At 41.0% G+C, this 20,968-nt stretch overlaps 1 protein-coding gene across 1 annotated transcript; it reads right to left on the bottom strand.

Annotated features, from left to right (window-relative positions):
* Positions 1-1,335: 1,335 nt before the first annotated feature.
* Positions 1,336-14,947, bottom strand: LOC136446076 (histone acetyltransferase type B catalytic subunit-like). Its single transcript, XM_066444350.1, has 11 exons — positions 14,862-14,947; positions 14,149-14,224; positions 12,527-12,650; positions 9,681-9,854; positions 8,684-8,771; positions 7,609-7,642; positions 6,864-6,968; positions 6,066-6,172; positions 4,189-4,340; positions 2,876-2,992; positions 1,336-1,645 (listed from the first exon to the last, which is right to left on the bottom strand). The coding sequence occupies exons 1-11, from the start codon at positions 14,929-14,931 to the stop codon at positions 1,478-1,480; spliced, it is 1,215 nt and encodes a 404-aa protein (XP_066300447.1). The 5' UTR covers positions 14,932-14,947; the 3' UTR covers positions 1,336-1,477.
* Between the last annotated feature and the right edge of the window lie 6,021 nt (positions 14,948-20,968).

The raw sequence follows: 20,968 nt of genomic DNA, 5'->3' as shown, positions 1-20,968 counted from the left end.
TCCTAAGTCTAATGTCGCCCGCTTTTCGTTTCGTTCGTTCGTTTCAAGGCATCCTAATTTGAGGTGAAGCATGATGCTTTTTCAAGTAGCTAGTGGTAGTGCAATGCAGCTTCGCCACGGCTCGCGTTTTTGGCCAAGCACACCAGGTCAGCCCTATTCTTGTCGATAAGTGTGTTGGGTTCGTTTACTTGCAGAGGTTTGACCCTTGAGGCTAATGCCTGAAGCTCCCTCGTATACATGGGGCCGCCGGCTTTACGTCACCATCCAAAATGACGAATGCAATCCCTTACATGTCCGAGCTGGAGTCGACTCCTAGGTTCGAACTCGGGCCCTAGGATCCACGGAATTTGATCCAGATGGCGAAGCAGCGGGGTTGCGTTACCGCTTGTGCCACGGGGACATGTCGCACTGTACCTTTTAAGAATAACTGATGAAAGAACAAATGAAAATAATAATATGGTTATGTGCATTTCCATTTATTCAATTAGTATACATGTAGATGGACAACTGAGTCTGAGCAGGTTAATCTACTTGTCATTCTCCTTATCAATTATTTAAATGTACATGTATGAAGTGAATGCCATATACAGCAGTAAATTTAATTATGGGATGTGTCTTTTCGTAATATATAGTTCAGATGATACATTGTGTTTCTTCTTTTTTTTGCAGGTCAAATTTTCTATGTACCTATTTTTTTTACGCACATTTGTTTTTGGAATATAACGTAATGCTAATATCTTACAGTTAAACTGCAGAATCTTAGGTTTTTAAGGTAAAGACCTAGAGGGACAATTGGAAAAGAGAAGCATAATACATTTTGGCAAAGTATACAAGTTGAAGTGCTACCTGGCATATAATATGTGACTAACAAACACTTGTTACAAACTTAAGGCTCTTCTCTGAATACTTTGTGACTCGTCTTGTATTGAGGCTGATAAGAGTATATATTATAACAATAAAAGTTGGAAATTTTAATGAAAATAATTACAGATCTAGAGGAGTGTTAGTGGAAAACAAATCAGTTCAATTGTTTCAAGTTTGTACCAACTAGTATTTTACTCTTTTTTTCCTGTCAATGGTCTTGTACATGTTTTCAATAATTTCACACATTACCAATTCTTCCAAATTTGTCTCAGAAGTATAATCAAACCTGTACAAGTGACCACCTCTCTATAAGGACCACCTGGCCACTTTTTTGGGGTCCCTTAGATACTTTTTCCCAATGACACGTGCATTAAGAAATCTGTCTATAGTGACCACCTGTCCCAAGACCAGATTTTATCGGTCCCCTGAGTGGTCTTCTTCCGGGTTTCAGTTTTGACTGTAAGTTGTAACAACTGTATTTCATACAAAAAATTAAGCAATGCTAGCAGCGTGACTAAAAATCTCAAAATCCAACTGACCAAATATTCTGGACTAGAGCTCTTTAGAACGCTGTTTTCAAGTTTTCTTCAATTTTAGAAAGTTTTAAGTCTGTCTAGGCGACTGCCAGCCTCTCCAACACCCTTTTGTAGTGTGTGAGGTTGTCTTGAAACATTTCCTCTAGTTTCGCCTGTCGGTTCTCAACACTGAAGTCCTCCATGGCCACCACTAGTTCCTCTGGCTTCAGGATTTTCCTCAGCTTCTCAATGTAAGAGCTCTCTTTCTGTACAACAAATAATAAGTTTAATAAGTTTATTGCAAGTTCTTGCCCGTAGGCTAATTACAAGTATGTATGTAACATGAAAGAACGGACAGACAATATATAACAATACAGCAAGTAACTTTTCTAGTCTAAATACTAACACTTTATTCTATCTCATTTGGGTTTATCTTTATCGTTATCTTAATAATGATAGAGAAGTCAGAACTGCAAAACATTAAGAATATATCAAGAAAAAAACTTCGGCTTGACAGGTCATTTCAGACTGTCTTCCAGCATGATTAAGAAACCACCACACTTATTTTACAGTCTGGTTTCCAGGTTGACATCTTAAAAAATTGTTAGTCACCGCTGTTATATCAATCCTCCACAAATTCCTCGATAAATAGATAAACTAATGAAAATTTTTGTGATGTGTCAAAGTTACCAATGCAGATTGTTATCATAAGAATATCAGGGATATAATTCGGCTACGTCTGTGCTTGCAAAGAGTGACTCCATATAAAACTGTGACTTCTATACTGATAGAGAACTTGCACTAGATACACAGCAGTATATAATCTATGTACCTTCCATATGTCATATTATGCTAGAGCTCTTTAATAGTTATGCAAATTCATATAGAGTCTTTCAAGATGTGCAATTTTTTCATGACATTACATCAGGACCATGTAGGGGTGGACACCGGTTTCGCTCAATAAGGTCCAAGTCCAAGTTTAGGTCCAGAGATTTAGGTTCAGGTCCGGACCTGAACCTGATCCTGTCCAGTTGATGTTTTGTTTTATTAGACCAATATTAAGCATAGAGAATTAATAATGACATGCACGACTATAAAAGTTTCTTGGTGAGAAGACTTTCAAGCTAAACCAGTGTTTGATATTTGAATGTTGCACTTATTTTAAATGCCTTTTTTGTCAGAGGGGAGACTCAAAACACTTTTTATCAAACAAAATAGAAACATATATTTGTACTTTGTTCAGTTTCTTTTGGACTCAGGTTTTAGGCTTTCAGGTTTTTTTGGATTCTGTTCTTGGATGTTATAAAGGTCCGAATCAGGTCCAGCGAACCAGTATCCACCCCTAGGACCATGCATATATAATCCATTCACCACCATTCAATTTGTCTGTCCATTCACCACCCCCCACGCCCATTTTTAAAGGTTTAAAAGTACATGTAGTTGCATCTACGCTAATCAAGAGTATACATCACTGCAGAAAGCTAGGCTCAGCTCACCCTAAATGGTGCATTCAGTCTACGCTTCACGTCCAGACGGAACTCTCGGAACTCGGCAGCATTACTGATATCGGTCTGTTCCAGGCGCAAAATCTCGTACACTCGACGGGCTTGTTTCTGTTGAAACAAAAAAAATCAAGAATCAAATGGATGGATGCAGCACCGTCAAAGTACAGGAGTGAAGACAAGACATAATCTTATGTTTTATACCACCATAAAACATAAATGGTACTTAAAAACCTTATGGTAGAGCTACAATTCCTTAAGTGAGCACACCCCAGTTTATTTGGGGTTTCAATTGGAGGCTGCGTACCCTCAAGTCTAGGTACGGTCTCTTCTAGAAATTTTGAATTCTTTTGAATGAGCGTCCCAAATACAATTGAAATTTGAAGAATAATATTATAACAAAAAGGGAGTACATGAATACTTCTAATTTTTCTTATGTTCAACTTTACCATGAACCTACATAGTTATAAACACAGATTTATCTAAGTTCTAGAGAACCTTGTTGTTGTTGATTCTAGTTTAACAACTTAGGGCTGTCTCCAGCTTTGACTTTTTTCATCCCTCTCATTGTTTTAAAGCCCATGTTGTTAGTTTTCAATGTTAAATCTGCCATTTTAACCTTGTAAAACGAAAATACATTTTTATCAATTTCATGTAAAATTTTTTATCTTTTTTTCTGAATGGGATACATTTTTTCATCCCACTCATTGTTTTAAAGCCCATGTTGTTAGTTTTCAATGTTAAATCTGCCATTTTAACCTTACGAAAATACATTTTTATCAATTTCATGTCAAATTTTCAATCTTTTTTTTCAATGGGATATAATTTTCCTCCATCACAACAAGCAAATTTCCATCCCTTGACGGAGGGAGGGGTCCTGGAGACAGCCCTGTTTACAAACACAGATTTCAAATTTTTGACGTCTTCTGTGCGTCTTGTTCATGGAGTGACCTAGTCTCACGAGAACACGAGATTAGGTGTTCCACGTGGACTGTTGGAACCTGCTGGGATGAACCGTACCGGAGGTTGGCAGCTGCCCAAGTCCTACTTACCCCTACTCCGCAAGGAGGCGGGGGAGGCAGGACGATCTTCCCAAGTCTCGGCCTAGTCTCGTGTTCTCGCGAGACTAGGTCACTCCGTGAACAAGACGTACAGAAGACGTCAAAAATTTGGAGGTGCGTATTTTGCTACCTTTCTTTTTAGTCACTGTTTGAGGAATATTCTTGTAACTGTTATTATACGTGACTGATGAATTTCTTCAACAAAACACAGATTTATTAACAATTCATGCTGAAGTTCTAGAGAACCTTGTTGATTTTGAGTTTCTCCTGCGCTTGTTGAGCCATGTCGGCGGTGAATCCACCCTTCAGGAGCTGCGGTGAGAAAGCCGGCAGGATCTTGCAGTTCACGCAGTCCACAAAGTCTCGCAACCTCAGGCACTCCTCTGACGGGTCCTCAACTAAACAGGGTTAGAGAATATCATAAAGGTTCTATGTGCTATTTCGGTACACAAAGTGAAACTCTTCCAAAAAGGTTTCAGTCAGTCCTCTGATCTTTCTCAAGGTCTCATTTCTGTGTTACTCCGTGTGTATACTCTAAAATAATCCGGCTTTAAAAAAAACTGGGCATAAGAGGCGGTGTTTAGGTGGATCATAAATTGCCTTTTATCGGCCCCACCTGATATAACAAGAATATGAGACGAAAGCTTGTTTATTACTGTCAGGATTAGGTAGGAAAGTTTCGTCATCCGAGCGATAGGTCGGATGTGTACGCATTTTGCTATGAGTGATACAGTCAGGCGCTGGCGGTACAACAGCGGCCCCGTGCGGATAGTGGGTACTTGCAGGTTAAAATGCGATAAATATCGTTGTCATGGTTATATTTGGGTGAATCTTTTTTTGCTGCATGACGAACACGTGTGCTTCCAACAGAAAGTAAAACATCTCCAGATTTTTTTTTTCTTTTCTAGATTTTTAGTCATAAAGTTGCGTATTTCAACGTTGATTCCAATGGAACAGCCTAACACAGGAATGAGACCTCAAGTTGAAATGATGTACCACCAGTATGTCACATGACAGAAGCGTGATGTCAACAACAGGTCAAAGGTGACAAGGTTTAGAGAATGGAACATTTAAGTCCTTCCCGCAACATATGGTGTATACGGTGGCCATCATCTCTGTAGCCCTTGGGCCACACAATTGTGCAAACACTACAGCAGGAGGCTATAGCTAGTGCACTGGTAGCATTGTGCTCAACTACCATACTCAACAATAAACAAGAAACCAAAGATCACATACTCATACCTCCATGAAATATCATTTTTTTTGTTGAGTTGAGTTTATAATTAGTTTATTAGGATTCACAATTAGTTTTATTCGTTATTGTAAATTTCTAGCTGGCATGCATAAAGCAGGACACTGAAGACAGGAAATGAGATTTTGGAGCCTTTCGGGGACATTTCACCTAACTTCCTGTCTGTGTTCCCAATGTGCCTAGCAGATGGAAACCAACCTGCGTGGGATACCACTTTGACCTTTGACCTCCACTTCCTGTCAGTCTGCGGTGACACCATTTTTCACTTCCTGCCACTCTTACTACTGTATTCAAATTACTACGGGCACGCAAGTACAAGTACCCTCAAACATATACCCTGAAAAGAAAATCCTCCGTATAAACTCTCAGAAACACTCTCAACAAAACAACTTAGAGCCAGATTAGGAGTACACAGTGTGCAGGATGTGATAAGATCCAATCGTCTACGTTGGTATGGGCATCTTGAAAGAATGGACAGGGAGAGGTGGCCCAAGAAAATCATTGGCATGACCGTGGAGGGCCGAAATCCACGAGGACGACCTAGGAAGAGGTGGATTGATAACATCTAGGAGGACCTCCACCACCTCAACCTACACAATGTAAATCCACAGGACAGAGGCACCTGGCGAGCGGCCACCAAGCTCCCCATCAGCATGCAAGCACGTCAAACCCCCAGATGATGGGGAAAAGAAAACGATAAACCGGATAGTGATTGAGTGGAGGAAATGGCAGTAGCGGCACAAGACCGCAACCTTTGGAGAAGAAGTATCCGAAGCCAAGTTGACCTATGCAACAAAGTTGCGGGAGGATCTAAGGTCTAAGGTAAGATTGAGTGAGTGAGAGAGAGGTAAAAAAACAAAGAAATTTGTACCTGTTATATCCAGGACGTCAGTGTTCTCCCTCATGTCCCTGTACGCAGTCTGCAGTAGCTCTACACCATGGCCCAGTCGCTGGAACGGGGGCAGCACCAAGACTTGGCTGGGGGGAGGGGGGTGCAAAACAACAATAGATGAGACTTACATTATATACATCTGTATCTATATAGCCGGTATAACCGCCAGAAACCTAAGAAGGCATTGTCGTAAGAAACAACGTCTTTTCAACAAAGCTAAGAGAACAGGACAAGAAGACGACTGGAATAAATACAAAAGAGTTAAGAAGGGGGTACAGAAAGCATAAAAGCAGGACATTCAAAATATGTGGCAGACATACTGGGGGAAGCCATAATTGACAAACCCAAAACATTCTGGTCGTATATAAAAGGCCTAAGGAGAGACCTTGTTGGCTTAGCCCCTCTAAAGATGGGGAATTCCATCATCAGCGATAGTGAAAAAAAAGCAGAGGCACTCAGTTCACAGTTTAAAAGTGTGTTTACAGTGGAAGACACAACGAACATCCTACATGTAACTCTCGGACAGCCTTGTACCCCTCCCATGGAACACATAGAGATTTCCCCTAATGGTGTCGAAAAAATGCTTCAAGGTTTTAATCCATCTAAAGCCGTTATCTACTGTTAAAATTAAGTGTTTGTTTCCACTGTTAAAATTAAGTGCTGTGACCTACTCCATTTCCCCCCAACCGCTATATTTCCCAGGACCCTGCCCCTATATTAATGATTTACAGTAATTGCTAGCTACACCGCATGCTTATGTTCCATCCACACACTTACCTAATCCTTGGCCTGAGCTTGTCAGGGTAGGCGTAGTAACTGTAGGCCGTAAGGTATCCCACTGTAGCATAGCGGTGACTTCCATCACAGGCATACTTCTCAAATCTGGAACACAAGAGATACACTGCAAATAATGGGAAAATTCTTCATTTTAGTACGATTCTAGGGCCCGAGTTCGATCCTCGGGGTCGACTGGAGCTCGGACATGTTGTAAGGGATTGCATTTGTTATTTCGGATGGTAACGTAAAGCCGGCGGCCCTGTGTATGAGGGAGCTTCAGGCATTAGCCTCAAGCATCAAACCTCTGCACATAAAAGAACCCAACACACTTATCGAGAAGAGTAGGGGTGTGCTTGGCCAAAAACGTGAGCCGTAGCGAAGCCGCATTGCACTTCCACTAGCCACGTGAAAAAGAATCATGCCTCACCTCAAATGACGATGCCTTAAAATGAAGTACAATTCATGCATCATCAATAAACAGATGTATTATGCCTTTTAGTAGTCTATAGTATACAGCTACACGTATACTAACAACAGGCACGTACACTAATATGCAATATGCATAATTGGCCTAGCCTGGAATCCATTCTATTTAGCTTCCGGCCGCTACCCTAGCTCCGCTGCGCTACCCAAGCTCCGCTGCCGGCCAAATTTGGCCAACAGCGGAGCAAGGGTAGCGCAGCGGAGCTAGGGTAGCGGCCGGAAGCTAAATAGGATGGATTCCAGGCTATAACTGGCTACTTACATTAGATAATAGTTCCACTTTTCATCATCCACATCTGAAACAAAAAACATAGAAGAATGAGATTGTTACGTTGATGAAGGTTAGACATCCAGATAATAAGATACACCAAATCAGTTACTCAAGCAACTGGACAAAATTTTGAAACCTTCAGACAAAAGACCGTCTGAAACATCTGTTTCAAAATTATATCCAGTTGCTTGAGTAACTGTCTTTTGGTGTTCTATGAGGTTGTTAGCTCACTGCAGCATTTGCAATCTCTTGCCTGGATTAATCACTTAATGCCCCACTCTGAGGTGTATATGGTGACATAATACCTGGTTTGTTCTTATAAGCCCCAATTTATGTAGCCTGGGTACAATTTAATTATTCATTTACTGGTTCAGCATGTACATGCCAGGGTTGCCCGACTAGCCAGAGGCTATTACTAAGGGCGAACCCATGAGCGGTCATAGGACTGTAGGTTTTGGACCATCTCACACGGGGGCATGCCCCTACTCTTTTCGAAAGGTGTGGTGGGTTCTTTTACGTGCTCGGGGTGTAGCTCTCCCAAAACACAGGACCTCCATTTATCCGAGGGACGTCCCTAACTCTCTCTCTCTATCCAATTTTACGTCTTTTATTCCCCATCATATGGGGGTTGGACGTGCTTACACATGGATGGGGGAGCCCCAGAACTCACCATCAAGTGCAAGTCTTTTTTGTAGCAAGATTTTTTCTAGATGAGCTAGGTACTCATTTACGCCTGAGTGAAGTGAGGAAAGTCTTGTACATGTTAAGTGCCTTTCCTAAGGACACAATGTAGGGGCGCATGTCCAGACATGTTCGAACTCGGGTCCCTTGTTTGACAGTCGAATGTTCATCCATTACGCCACACGATGCCACTGGGTACCATTCTCTGTATATGCTGTGGTTAGATGAAGCGAAAAGATTCAGCCAGCAGTTACTACCGAGGATGGCACTGTACCCAGGCTGCAATTTATGAGCTGTACACTTGTCCTAGCATGTACAAACTGAAACAAAGTTTCTTATTTGTTAGCATAAGTTCTTCTTGAGATGAATAATGATTTGTTTTTACCTATGAAGGAGCCTGCATCGATGAACCACAACACAAACATCTGTAACCTCTCATGGAACTCACGGAACCCTGGAATGGACATGTCCGCCTGGAAAAAAGGAACAGTAGTACAGTGATACGGATTTTACCAAGATATTTTTTTGCAGTCTGTGTATTTGGCGAAATACACGAAATGCACAAAATACACCTCCAAAATACATTAAATACACATGAAGATGGGCAAAATCTACCCTAATAAAATCTTCCAAAATACATCATATATAGCATATGACATAAGATGGCGGCGGGCCAGTAACGTCAAGTATTTTCTGTCTTTTTCTTGTCGCCAGGGCCATAAAGACATTACTTTATGCCGAAATGTAGCAATCTTTGATCTTTACTCATCAAATCATACTGTATTTTGGTAGATCTCACCCATTGTCATGTGTATTTCGTGTATTTCGAGCATTCCCGTTTCTATGTATGAAAAAAAAAAATTATGAAAATACAAGTAATCCACATCAATTTATTCCCTTATTTTTTGAAAATTTTCACATAAAAAATCAGCAACAGGGTATGACATCAACAGAAGGCTAGGAGGAAAACTTGAAGTCGAACCTGACAACAATTACATTATGTAATCACTCATATATATATATATACATGTGAACCAAGGTACAGTCTTTCTCAATAGACTCTTCAAGCTATCGTTATCATTACAGCTCCAAGTCAGAAAGCCAGCAAACTGAGTTGGCCACACTTCAAAATCAAAATGCTTATCTATGGGTTTGTACAGGCCAAATTGAAAAAGCACTGTTAATGTTCCTATAGGATAGTATTTCTACAACAATACATATTTGGAACAACAGATGCTCTTGCGTTTCACAACTAACCATGGCATAGGTTCTTTCTGTGTTTTCATAATCATGTCTTTTTTGTGTACCTCTATGATCTATCTCTTGCACATTGTTTGTGATAAACTCAAATAAAACAATATAACGTTTGGATTTTCTTGTACCTTGTAAATCTCAAATTGTCTGTGCCCCCCCTCAGTCTCCCTCTTGTAGGAGTGCAGCAGTGTTCCGTAGGGCTGAAAAGTTGCCTCCTTTGGAATGTACATGGCAAAGTCATCAATGTTGGTACAGAACCCTGGTGGTATCTTCTCAGCTATGTTCTTTAGAACTTCATCTGCCTGTTGAGGAAAAAAAAATAAATTCCTTTCATACAGGTGCAAGAACAAAGCAATCAAAGACGGCAGACTTCACTCCATTGACAATATGATACTAATTTGCGATCCTTTCTGAGTTCCACAGACAAAACTTGCAGCACTGAGAATATATACAACGCTGCATTGTGTATATTTGGAATTGTAGACACACACACACACAGACACACACACACAGGCACACACACATACACACACACATACACACACACACACAGACTTAACAGGCACACACACACACACACACACACACACACACACACACACATACATACACGTACAAACATACACAGACACATCTTTGCAAAGGGATATAACAAGGCAACAAGAGATAGCAGTCTTCACCCCCTTGATGGTAACACATTGTACAAACTGCACTACAAAAAACACACACAAATACAGAGAAGCCCCCGGAAAAACTTCACCCTTTCTGGATCAAAGTTAAACTGTAATTTGCCAACACAAAAATTGGGCTAACCCAAATTTTTCACTGATCAGTTCCAGTATTTGTCAAGGAATGAGCAATCCACCATTTCTGTGACGTCACGTTATGCAGATAGGACATGTGACTCAGTGAGCAGTGGATCATTTGTTGCAGAATGTCTATGGCACCCATGACAAATTACAGTTTAAAGGCATCCAGAGCATTTTATGAGGCTTGAAACTTGAATAAAAAAAACAAATTTCTAGTCATTCCTACACATAGTAAGTTTCAATAACAACAAGATTGGCAACATAAAAAGATGTTGCCATGGCGACGGTGGTCTCTGTTAACGTTTCGTTTTTAACCCACATGCAAATAAGGACCTCGCATAATTTAATCGTATCAGTTGATCACCTTCTCTACCAAAATATCACAAGTTGTCCAATGTATGAAAATCTTGTTTTCACAAAAAAAGATATCGTACCATTTCCTCATAAATTATGTAAATGAGGCCCTCTATGCAAGATTTGTTTCTAATAGTGGCCACATTTACTTAACTTCCAAATGGTGCAAAAATGAAATCCCCATCATTTACCACGTATGGATTTATAGTATTTTGTCATTAATTATGCAAATTAAGTATCAATTTGCATAATTGATATCTATCGATATTTATCTCTTTCTCAGTTACATATACACTACATGAATGTCATGTGTTTGAGAGTCCTATAATAGAATGCAGCTGATTTCTTAACTGTCCTCATTAATTATGCAAATCAGATATTGATTGGCATAATTGGCATATGATTATGTAAATCATCACTTAAGCTATCTACACACCAAAAATTATGATGATCCGTCATCCCCTTCTTGCGTTATTCTCTTTCAAAGTTTGAGTCAAAATCAGCTCCTGCAGTTCCAAAAAAGCCGCTAGGGGGTCCAAATCTACAGGACATATTTTCCTAACAAAGAGCTATCCACCACTTAAAAATCATGACTATAGCATGTTCAGAAGACGAGATTTGAAAAGTAAAAGTTCCCCTGCAGTACCATAGAAAGTCGCTAGGGGGCCCAAAATCCAATCATAACAAGGTCTCCCACAGACCTACCCAAATACAATATATGAAGACAATACATCCAGGCATTCTTGAGTTATCGTCCCATAGACTTTCACATTCCTGTACAATTCCTAGAATTCTTGCAATCTGCACACAATATAGTAAAAATTTGGCTCGCCCCTGAGGCGTCGCCAAAAAAGTTACACTATACCATTACATATTGAAATTAAATGAGCAAAGATTTCATTTTCATTTCATTTCATTTTATTTATACAGGGCAAAAACAACTCAGGCTGTGAAGCCTGTTTTTCAGATGCGGTGTCGTTGTGTGGTGAGAACTGATAGAAAATCCAAGCCTTGATAGACCGATCCTGACTGTCCATCATCATTAGCGCTTCGACCAATGAGAGAGTGACTGCATGTCCGTCAAATATTTGCATTTTTATGTTTAAATTTTGCATTTCTACGTTTTGACGGAGGTGGGCGGGGCTATGGTATCTACAGTATTTACAGTAGGCGCGTGAAACTAAAAGATTACCATGTAGCTTATTTGAAAAGAAATCCAAACGCAAATGTGGTAAACTGTTGCATTAAATGTCAATTTCATAAAGATTACAGCAACTAGAATATTTCCAGTTTTCAAGCCTCATAAAATGCTCTGGGTTAGGGGTGGAAAGCGGTTCAGCTTAATAAGGTCCAAGTCCAAGTTTAGGTCCAGAGATTTAGGTTCAGGTTCGGACCTGAACCTGGACCCGATCCTGTCCAGTTGATGTTTTGTTTTATTAGACCAGTATTAAGCATAGAGAATTGATACTGACACGCACGGCTATCACGACTATAAAAGGCATTTATAGTATAAAGGTTTCTTGGTGAGAAAACTTTAAAGATAAACCAGTGTTTGATATTTGAATGTTACACTTATTTTAAATGCCTTTTTTGTCAGAGGCAAGACTCAAAACACTTTTTATCAAACAAAATGGAAAAATATACTTGTACTTTTTTTGGTTTTTGGCTTTCAGGTTTTTTGGACTCGGTTCTTGGATGTTATAAAGGTCCGAATCAGGTCCAGCGAACCGGTATCCATCCCTACTCTGGGTGCCTTTAATATCCGTAACTTATCCAGTAGAGTTTGAGCTGTATGTTTGTAAAACACACACCTGCATTCCTTCATGTCGGACTGGGTCCACCTTCTGACTGTAGCTCATGCTCAGGTAGGTGGTGAGACGTCCTGCGGTGTAGTACAGCTTCACTAGCAGGTCCTTGTACCCAAATATGTTCTCACTGGAAACAACAATTATATAACACTTCATACATGATATAATGACTTTATACACGTCATAAGACGACCCCCACAAACACTAGTGTACAAAGCCTACAGCCAGGAGTTCGCTACCCCCAGACCCAGGGGAAGACCACCGAAGAGATGGAAGGAGCAAATTGTGAAGGACACGGGCTTAAAGAGTCGGGAAGCAGAGGCTAGGGCAAGGGACAGGACTGCATGGAGGATCCTCCTGGAAAGCAAGGGGCCAGTTTCTGGCCTGAGCAGGTAGGCAGGTAGGCAGGCAGGCATATGATATAAATCTCTGAGCTGATATACATGTAGAAAGGCCTGATGCTCTGGAAACTAGGAGCTTGAGAAATGTTACGATATTGCCTTTCTACATTTGATTGGAAATTATAGTATATGAAAGTGATATTGATCGAGGTTAGTTGACTGAAGATAGCCATTCTTTAACTGATTGTGACAGAGAAGACAGACGCTATGTACAGTATTTACAGGTTCATTGAACCGGGGAAATCTCCCCAGCTCTTTTTGACAAGCACAATGAACGGTTGACCACGGCTTAACGTCCCGTCCTAAGGACTGCGACCCTTCCCTTAGTGTGCGTGTCAGGTGAACTTGCGGCTTCTAGTTCCAGAGGCAAGGCCAATAACTACTGAACTATCACACTAGTGACACATCTGAGACATCCGTGAATAGTACCTGTGCCAGTTATACAATATTGCATGCAGTAATGAATGTCATTGAATTGAAGTTAAGAACTTATTTTTATTTATTTATTTATTTCGATTTACCACATTTTGTGGAAGGATTGACACAACAGGTGAACTATCACCATTTCAAGATGTCAACCCAATCCCAGACCGGACTGTAAGATTTGGACCATCACACACCGGGGCATGCCCCTACTCTTTTTCAAAAGGTGTGGCGGGTTCTTTAACGTGCGCGGGGTGTGGCTCACCCCAAACACAGGACCTCCATTTAACGTCCTATCCGAGGGGCTTCCCTAACCCTAGACAGGGCTCGAAATAGTGGGTGCATGTGCACCCAGTGCACCCAAAATTGGAACTGTGCACCTAATTTTTGACTGTGGGTGCACTGGTGCACCTATATATTTTTGTAGCCAATAGGGTTAAGGTACTATTGTACACTAGTATACAGAATATTCTTGAAATGTAAGCATAAAAAACAGCATGATAACTTTTTGCTGTACTTTATTTAATGTATTATTTGTTTGAAATCTTAAAGTTAGCTATAGAATTACAGATTGAAGTTCTTAAGAAAGGCACCAGCGTTAAACTTTGTAATTATGTTCTGAAGAACATTCAACTTTATTTTATCTGGTGCACCCAAAATTCTTTCTGTGCACCCAATTTTTTTAGTTGGGTGCACCAGTGCACCTATTCCCAAAGATGAATTTCGAGCCCTGCTAGATGAGCTAGGTACTCATTTACACCTGAGTGAAGTGAGGAAAGTCGTGTTTGATGGCACACTTACGTTTCACCAAAGACTTGGTGAGTCAGCTCAGGGCGGAAAGTAGTTTTGCCGTCTTCCAGGTCAGATTCTTTACGGACTGGGAAAAACAAGAAAATCGTGTACATTTAGCTATAATACAAATAATGATGATTATCATCCCGAGTAACTGCTGGAAAGATTGATGCTATCTTGAATGTCTGACTTTTAACCTTTAACACACCATTTGGCACCACATTCTCTATTGGTTACAGGGCTAGGCAGTAGGGAGAAGGTTAAACTTAAACTTAAAGGCAACCAAAGCAAATTAGGGCCCATAAAATGGAAATAAAAAAATGCTGAAATCTTTATGGAAGTGAACACTATCTTAGTATTTAGCACATTTGCGTAATAATTTGAGCATTTTCAAAACCCAACAAAAACGTGTCGTAAGATGATTACCTTACTTTCACGAGCCTACAAAAACCCTGCCGACAATTTTCGGTGAGTTCTCACATCACAACGACATCATATTTTTGCATGATGGACGTCACTGTACATTTATTTGTGATAGTGTTGTTTGAACTAATCGTGTATAAAAATGACTAAATAAACTTATCAATTTTAAAAATCCGATATTCGGGCCTTAATACTGGGTTTCCTTTAAGAGAATTTCTCCAGTCGCTTGATTCATTTTGTATAATGTGCTGATTATAATCATAATACTAAGAAAGATATTCATGGTGTTGCTAGGATACCTAATTTGATGTCGATGACATCATTAGCCCTGCAAACAAAGGACTCCAGCTCATTTCTGGACAGACCCATTGCTGACGTACCTGGAAAAAAAATAATAAAACATACAAAAAAATTATGTTTGATAAATCATGTACAAAATGTTGACAAGTCCTACCCAGAAAATTATACTTTTTAAAGTACCGTAAAGGTAAAGCAGTCATCCTCAATTGAGGTGAAGCATGATGCTTTTTCAAGTAGCTAGTGGTAATGCAGTCGATGCTGTAGGGCTGTCGTGAATTAGGATTTTACCATGGTCAATACTGACCGACGGAGGCCATATATAGTGGTAATGCATTTCGGCTTCGCAACGGCTCGCGTTTTTGGCCAAGCACACCAGGTCACCCCTACTCTTCTCGATAAGTGTGTTGGGTTCTTTTACGTGCAGAGGTTTGACGCTTGAGGCTTACGCCCGAAGCTACCTCATACACAGGGCAGCTGGCTATACCTTTCATAAACAATTAAGGAATATCGATATCGAACTGCTACTAATTACCACCAATTGAGCATATCATTATTATGTTTTTAACAAATTTGTACATAGCCTTTTATGACAAGAATTGAAGAAAGAACAAAAATGAGTCTGCATGTTGATAGAAAACAAAAACTGAAAATCCTGCATCCATTCTGCATGTTGAGAATCAGTATCTTGCCAGCTAATTTGTGACGAATAAAATTACTGTGTTTTTGAACTGCATAAATTATTAACAACACAAAATATTATACAGTACAATATAATGGGGAGGGGGGCATTTTCTTTCGGACCATCACAAACTTTAGGTTAACAACGTTATCCATGATGACCAACCGATGACAGTGCAATCAACTTCTTACGTATACTTTGCATAGCCCCATCCTACATTGAAATTTGGAAACGTAGAAAGAAAGAAGAGAAAACTGGAAAGAAAAGCAAAACATCTGCGTTTTTTTGCTTACCCGCCGCCATTTTGAACTACTTCCCGCGCAATGGCCTCGTTTTGGTGATGAGCCAGACGAGAAAATAATGACGCCTAGCGAAATGATTTTAAACTGCAGTATTGCAGCATCGCACTTTCATGAGTTTTTTCGTCCCATAGGCTTACATGTTAAGGTACGGATTTTACATGGGCGCGTTCGTAAGCTATAGAAAATACACCAATGTTATTCATTTTATATTGAGAACATTTACCCTAGATCATGTAAAAAAATTGCCAACAGTTTCACAACACTACATCTCTTTTTATAGCAATTACAGTGCACTTAGCTACACCCCCAAAAAAGGCACTTTCCAGCTTCTGGAGCACTCCAGCTGTATACGCGCACGACCGTATCACCTACAATGTCGGGTTGTGCACGTGCACGTCCGACTTCGCGCGCGGCCGCCGAATTAACTTTACCTGCTAATTTCTTCAGTTACAAACAAGCTTTCATCATATTGAAGCTTGCATCAGTTGGGCTGGCTAAAAGGGAATTTCCCACCGATATAAACACACGTTCATGCAGCCGTTCACTCGGAGTAACACATGAATGAGACCCTAGAATTCACGGGTACTCTATATGATCGATAAACTCAAGTAATGGCAGGGTTCAATAAAGTAGTCTTCACTTGCTCAAAGGATGCAAAAATTTACTTGCGCATTGCGCTAAAAGACATGATGTACACTTTTGTTAATGTCCAAACAAAGGTGCCAAGTCACAACGTTTATTATCATTATTATTATGTGCTATCGTAATATCGCTTCGCTAAGCAGTCATGTAAGAATGTCTTTATTCTGCTGTGGAAAAATTATGTTTTGCCTTTTCCCAATAGATCGTTTGGTATTTTCTGTCGTCACTGAGCATAGAATGAATGGAATTGATATAAATATGGATAGTTCATGATCAATCATGCAAGCTTACAAACTTTGGCTGCAGGTATAGAAAACTAATCTGCGATAGTATCAGGGGGCTTCTTTCCCACTCTTTCTACAATATATTGCTCTATTATAGACAGTGGGAAAGAAACCCTCTGATACCACAGTTTGTATATCACAGTTTTCTGTACCTGTAGCCTTCCATCCTAAGTTTGTAGGTTTGCATGATTGAAGCATAAACCAAGGAGCATAAACTAATGGATAGAACAAATGAAACCATTATCTATGTACATCGTGCCATCAAAATAATAGATAAATCAATCAATTAGGGACTTACATTCACTTGTAGCTGACGCTGTATTCCGCCGGAACTATCCGTCTTCCTCCGTTGAACTGGTCCCCCCTTCCACGTACATCACGTGGTCCCCCTCGGCCTCCCCCTAAACTCCGTACCGCGATGTAAACTTCACCGCGGATCCGGATGCCATACTGGTACGCGTATTTCCATCCGCCGCCTCGACTAGGATTCGCCGGACGCGTACGCTCGGACTTTCCCTTGGCGTTGGTCCCTGTTGGTCCGACTTCGTCTTTTTCGCGGTCTTTTCCATGATGTTAGGATCAGATTTCGGCGTCATGGTTTGTCCACGTGGAATTGGCGGTAGTATGTCATATCCGCTATATACCTTTAAGCTCTGAAGTCGCCTTAAATGTGCGACGTATGCCGACAAATTGAATCGTGGCACTGGTCTACCCGTCGGGCTCTCCTCCGAAGAGGAATCTGAGCTTTCCTCCAGGGAAACATCGGAGATCTCATCTTTTTCTTCAACTTTTTCTTGTGCTTCAACTTGATGCACACCTACAGAACGATACATACAGGTGGTTAACAAAGTACATGTATTGGCAAACACTCGACGTTTTGAGAAATTACGAAGCTGGGTGCGTACTAAAAAACATGCCAAGCGCTAATCTCTTGGCAGATGTTGGGATGGAAGTTTGAAACATTTTCTGACTGCCGAGCATTTTACTCACACGGGATGGACGTGTATGTAACGGAAAAGCGGTCACATCCCAAAATGGACCAAGCGAATTAAAGGGGCGAAAGAAAGAATCTCTATCTTCTAAACCAGGTGGCGGTTGTGATGTCCGAGTTAAAGATTCAGGTGTCGAAGGTGACGCCACCGACGCGTACCTCCTTCTCCAAGAATATGAACTTTCCTCTTCCTCGAGAGCTTCTTCAACGGGCAGGCGCAACCCAGTCTGGCCATCAGACCTGGCTTCGCTTCCGCCTTGGATTCACTTGTTCCCATATTTGGTTCTGGACTGAGCAAATTCACTTATACCTCGCCAGTAAATCAAGCCACACAGCTAACTTTAGAGTACTTTGTTCGACTGTGAACAATCGAGTATAGGTGCCATAGCAACAGCAAGTGATAATAATTGTTCGAGAACAAATGTTGCGTCTCGGATTATGCTATTCGATCGGAGGTGTGTGTTTTTTTGCCCAAAGAATTACCCTCTACCAGGCTCGATCCGTGGATCGCGGGGAAAATGGTAGAAATTGGCCAAATAGTCAGCTTTGCAGAGAAGGTCAATAGACGACCCACGGATCTTTTCTGCATAGCTGACTACACTTGGCATCCCATTCATTCTATTTGGCCAATTTCTACTATTTTCCCCGCGATCCGCGGAGCCTGGTAGAGGGTAATTCTTTGAAGCGATTGGCAAATAAAACAATCCCCCGCCCTATTCAAATCGCATTGAAAAAGGATTTGTGATTCCTAGGCCAAATACGTACCTAGCAAAAAAACACACCTCCGATCGAATAGCATAATCCAAGACGCAACATTTGTTCCCGAACAATTATTATCACTTGCTGTTGCTATGGCACTACACTCGATTGTTCACAGTCGAACAAAGTACTCTAAAGTTAGCTGTGTGACTTTATTTACTGGCGAGGTATAAGTGAATTTGCTCAGTCCAGAACCAAATATGGGAACAAGTGAATCCAAGGCGAAACCTAAGCCAGGTCTGATGGCCAGACTGGGTTGCGCCTGCCCGTTGAAGAAGCTCTCGAGGAAGAGGCCTAGGAAAGTTAATATTCTTGGAGAAGGAAGTACGAAGGGCGAAGAATCTTTAACTCGGACATCTCAACCGCCACCTGGTAAAGAAGAGATTCTTTCTTTCGCCCCTTCAATTCGCTTGGTCCATTTTGGGATGTAACCGGCTTTTCCTTTACATGCACGTCCATCCCGTGCGAGTAAAATGCTTGCAATTGGCAGTCAGAAAATATGTTTCAAACTTCCATCCCAACATCTGCCAAGAGATTAGCGCTTGGCATGTTTTTTAGAACGCACCCAGCTTCGCAATTTCTCAAAACGTCAAGTGTTTGTCAGTACATGTACTTTGTTAACCACCTGTATGTATCGTCCTGTAGCTGTGCGTCTTGAAGCACAAGTCAAGACACATGATGGAGCTCGAGACACTCAGTCAGAATCAGAAGCTGAGATCTCCGATTTTTCAGATTCCTCTTCGGAGGAGAGCCCCACGGGTAGACCCGTGCCACGATTCAATTTGTCGGCATACGTCGCACATTTAAGGCGACTTCAGAGCTTACAGGTGTATAGCGGATATGACATACTTCCGCCAATCGGTCAAGCCGTGACGCCGGAAGCTGATCCCACCACTGACGTGCGAAAGACGACGTCGGACCAACAGGGACCAATTGCAAGGAATGGTCCGAGCGTACGCGTCCGACGAATCGAAGTCCAGGCGGCGGATGGAAATACATGTACTAGTAGTGCCGGTATGGCATCCGGATCCGCGGTGAAGTTTACATCGCGTTACGAAGTTTAGGGGGCGGCCGAGGGGGACCACGTGCATGATGTACGTGGAAGGGAAGGGGGGACCAGTTCAACGGAGGAAGACGGATAGTTCCGGCGGAATATAGCGTCAGCTGCAAGTGAATGTAAGTCCCTATTTGATTTATTCATCTATCATTTTGATGGCACGATGTACATAAATAACGGTTTCATTTGTTCTATCAATAAGTTTATGCTCCTTGGTTTATGCTTCAATCATGCAAACTTACAAACTTTGGATGGAAGGCTGCAGGTATAGAAAACGAATCTGAGGTAGTATCAGAGGGCTTCTCTACCACGCACTGTCTATAATAGAGAAAGATATTGTAGAAAGAGTGGGAAAGAAGCCCCCTGGTACTATCTCAGATTAGTTTTCTATACCTGCAGCCAAAGTTTGTAAGTTTGCATGATTAAACTATCCACATTTATATCAATTGCAAAGTGTCATTCATTCTATGCGCAGTGACGACAGAAAATATCCAACGATCTATTGGGAAAAGGCAAAACATAATTTTTCCTCAGTAGAATAAAGAAATTTAATTATATTGCTTTAATAGTGCAGCGATATTACGATAGAACATTGCTTGAGTTTCACCGGTTACGCAGTTTAGACCCAACATCTGCTTGGAGATTACCAAAAGTGTACATCACATTCATTTCTTTTATCGTAATGTAACGTTGGGTAACATAAATTCGGGATTTTTCCGATAATGATTGACTGAAATCAATCTAGCAGAACAATAAACCATCCTTTTTTTCTATTATTCTGTCAGTATCATGTTCTATCTTTGCACTAATCATATATATGGTAGATTTTGTCTCTAGTCGTGCTGACACCATGATATTTCAACTTGAAACTACCGTCCGCCGCACGCACAATGACGGTGCTGTCGGACAGGGGTGAACATTAATTCGGGAGAGAAGATTCGTCTTGAATATCTTACCGCTAATTACATTTTATACAGCAGCTATTCGTTCCATCCTTGGCTTGAGGAGAGTGCTATGGATATAGACGTGTCCAAGTAAAAATATACACGAAAAAACGGCCGTACCGCACACATCAGGCCTACGGGAACAACCCGTGTGTTGAGTCGGTAGCTATAGAACGTCAAAGTCGACATCCACCGTCATCATTATTCATGGCAAGTTAGCCGGATGCCGTAGCATTGATAATACTACTATGTCCATGTATTCCTTGTTGTGTTAGGACCAAACTTTGAGGAAAATATCACAATCACACGCAACATTTAGACAAAAAAATGTTCCTCACAAACCTTTGTCGTCTGCTTGACAACAGGATTCTGGGTAATGATATGGCGGCGGGAAAATACACGTGCCGTAGGTTGTAGCAACAAAGAGGGGTTTTGATGATTGATCACA

Source organism: Branchiostoma lanceolatum, chromosome 12 (assembly GCF_035083965.1).
Source record: "Branchiostoma lanceolatum isolate klBraLanc5 chromosome 12, klBraLanc5.hap2, whole genome shotgun sequence".
Lineage (NCBI taxonomy): Eukaryota > Metazoa > Chordata > Leptocardii > Amphioxiformes > Branchiostomatidae > Branchiostoma > Branchiostoma lanceolatum.
This window is presented reverse-complemented; position numbering and strand designations above follow the sequence as displayed.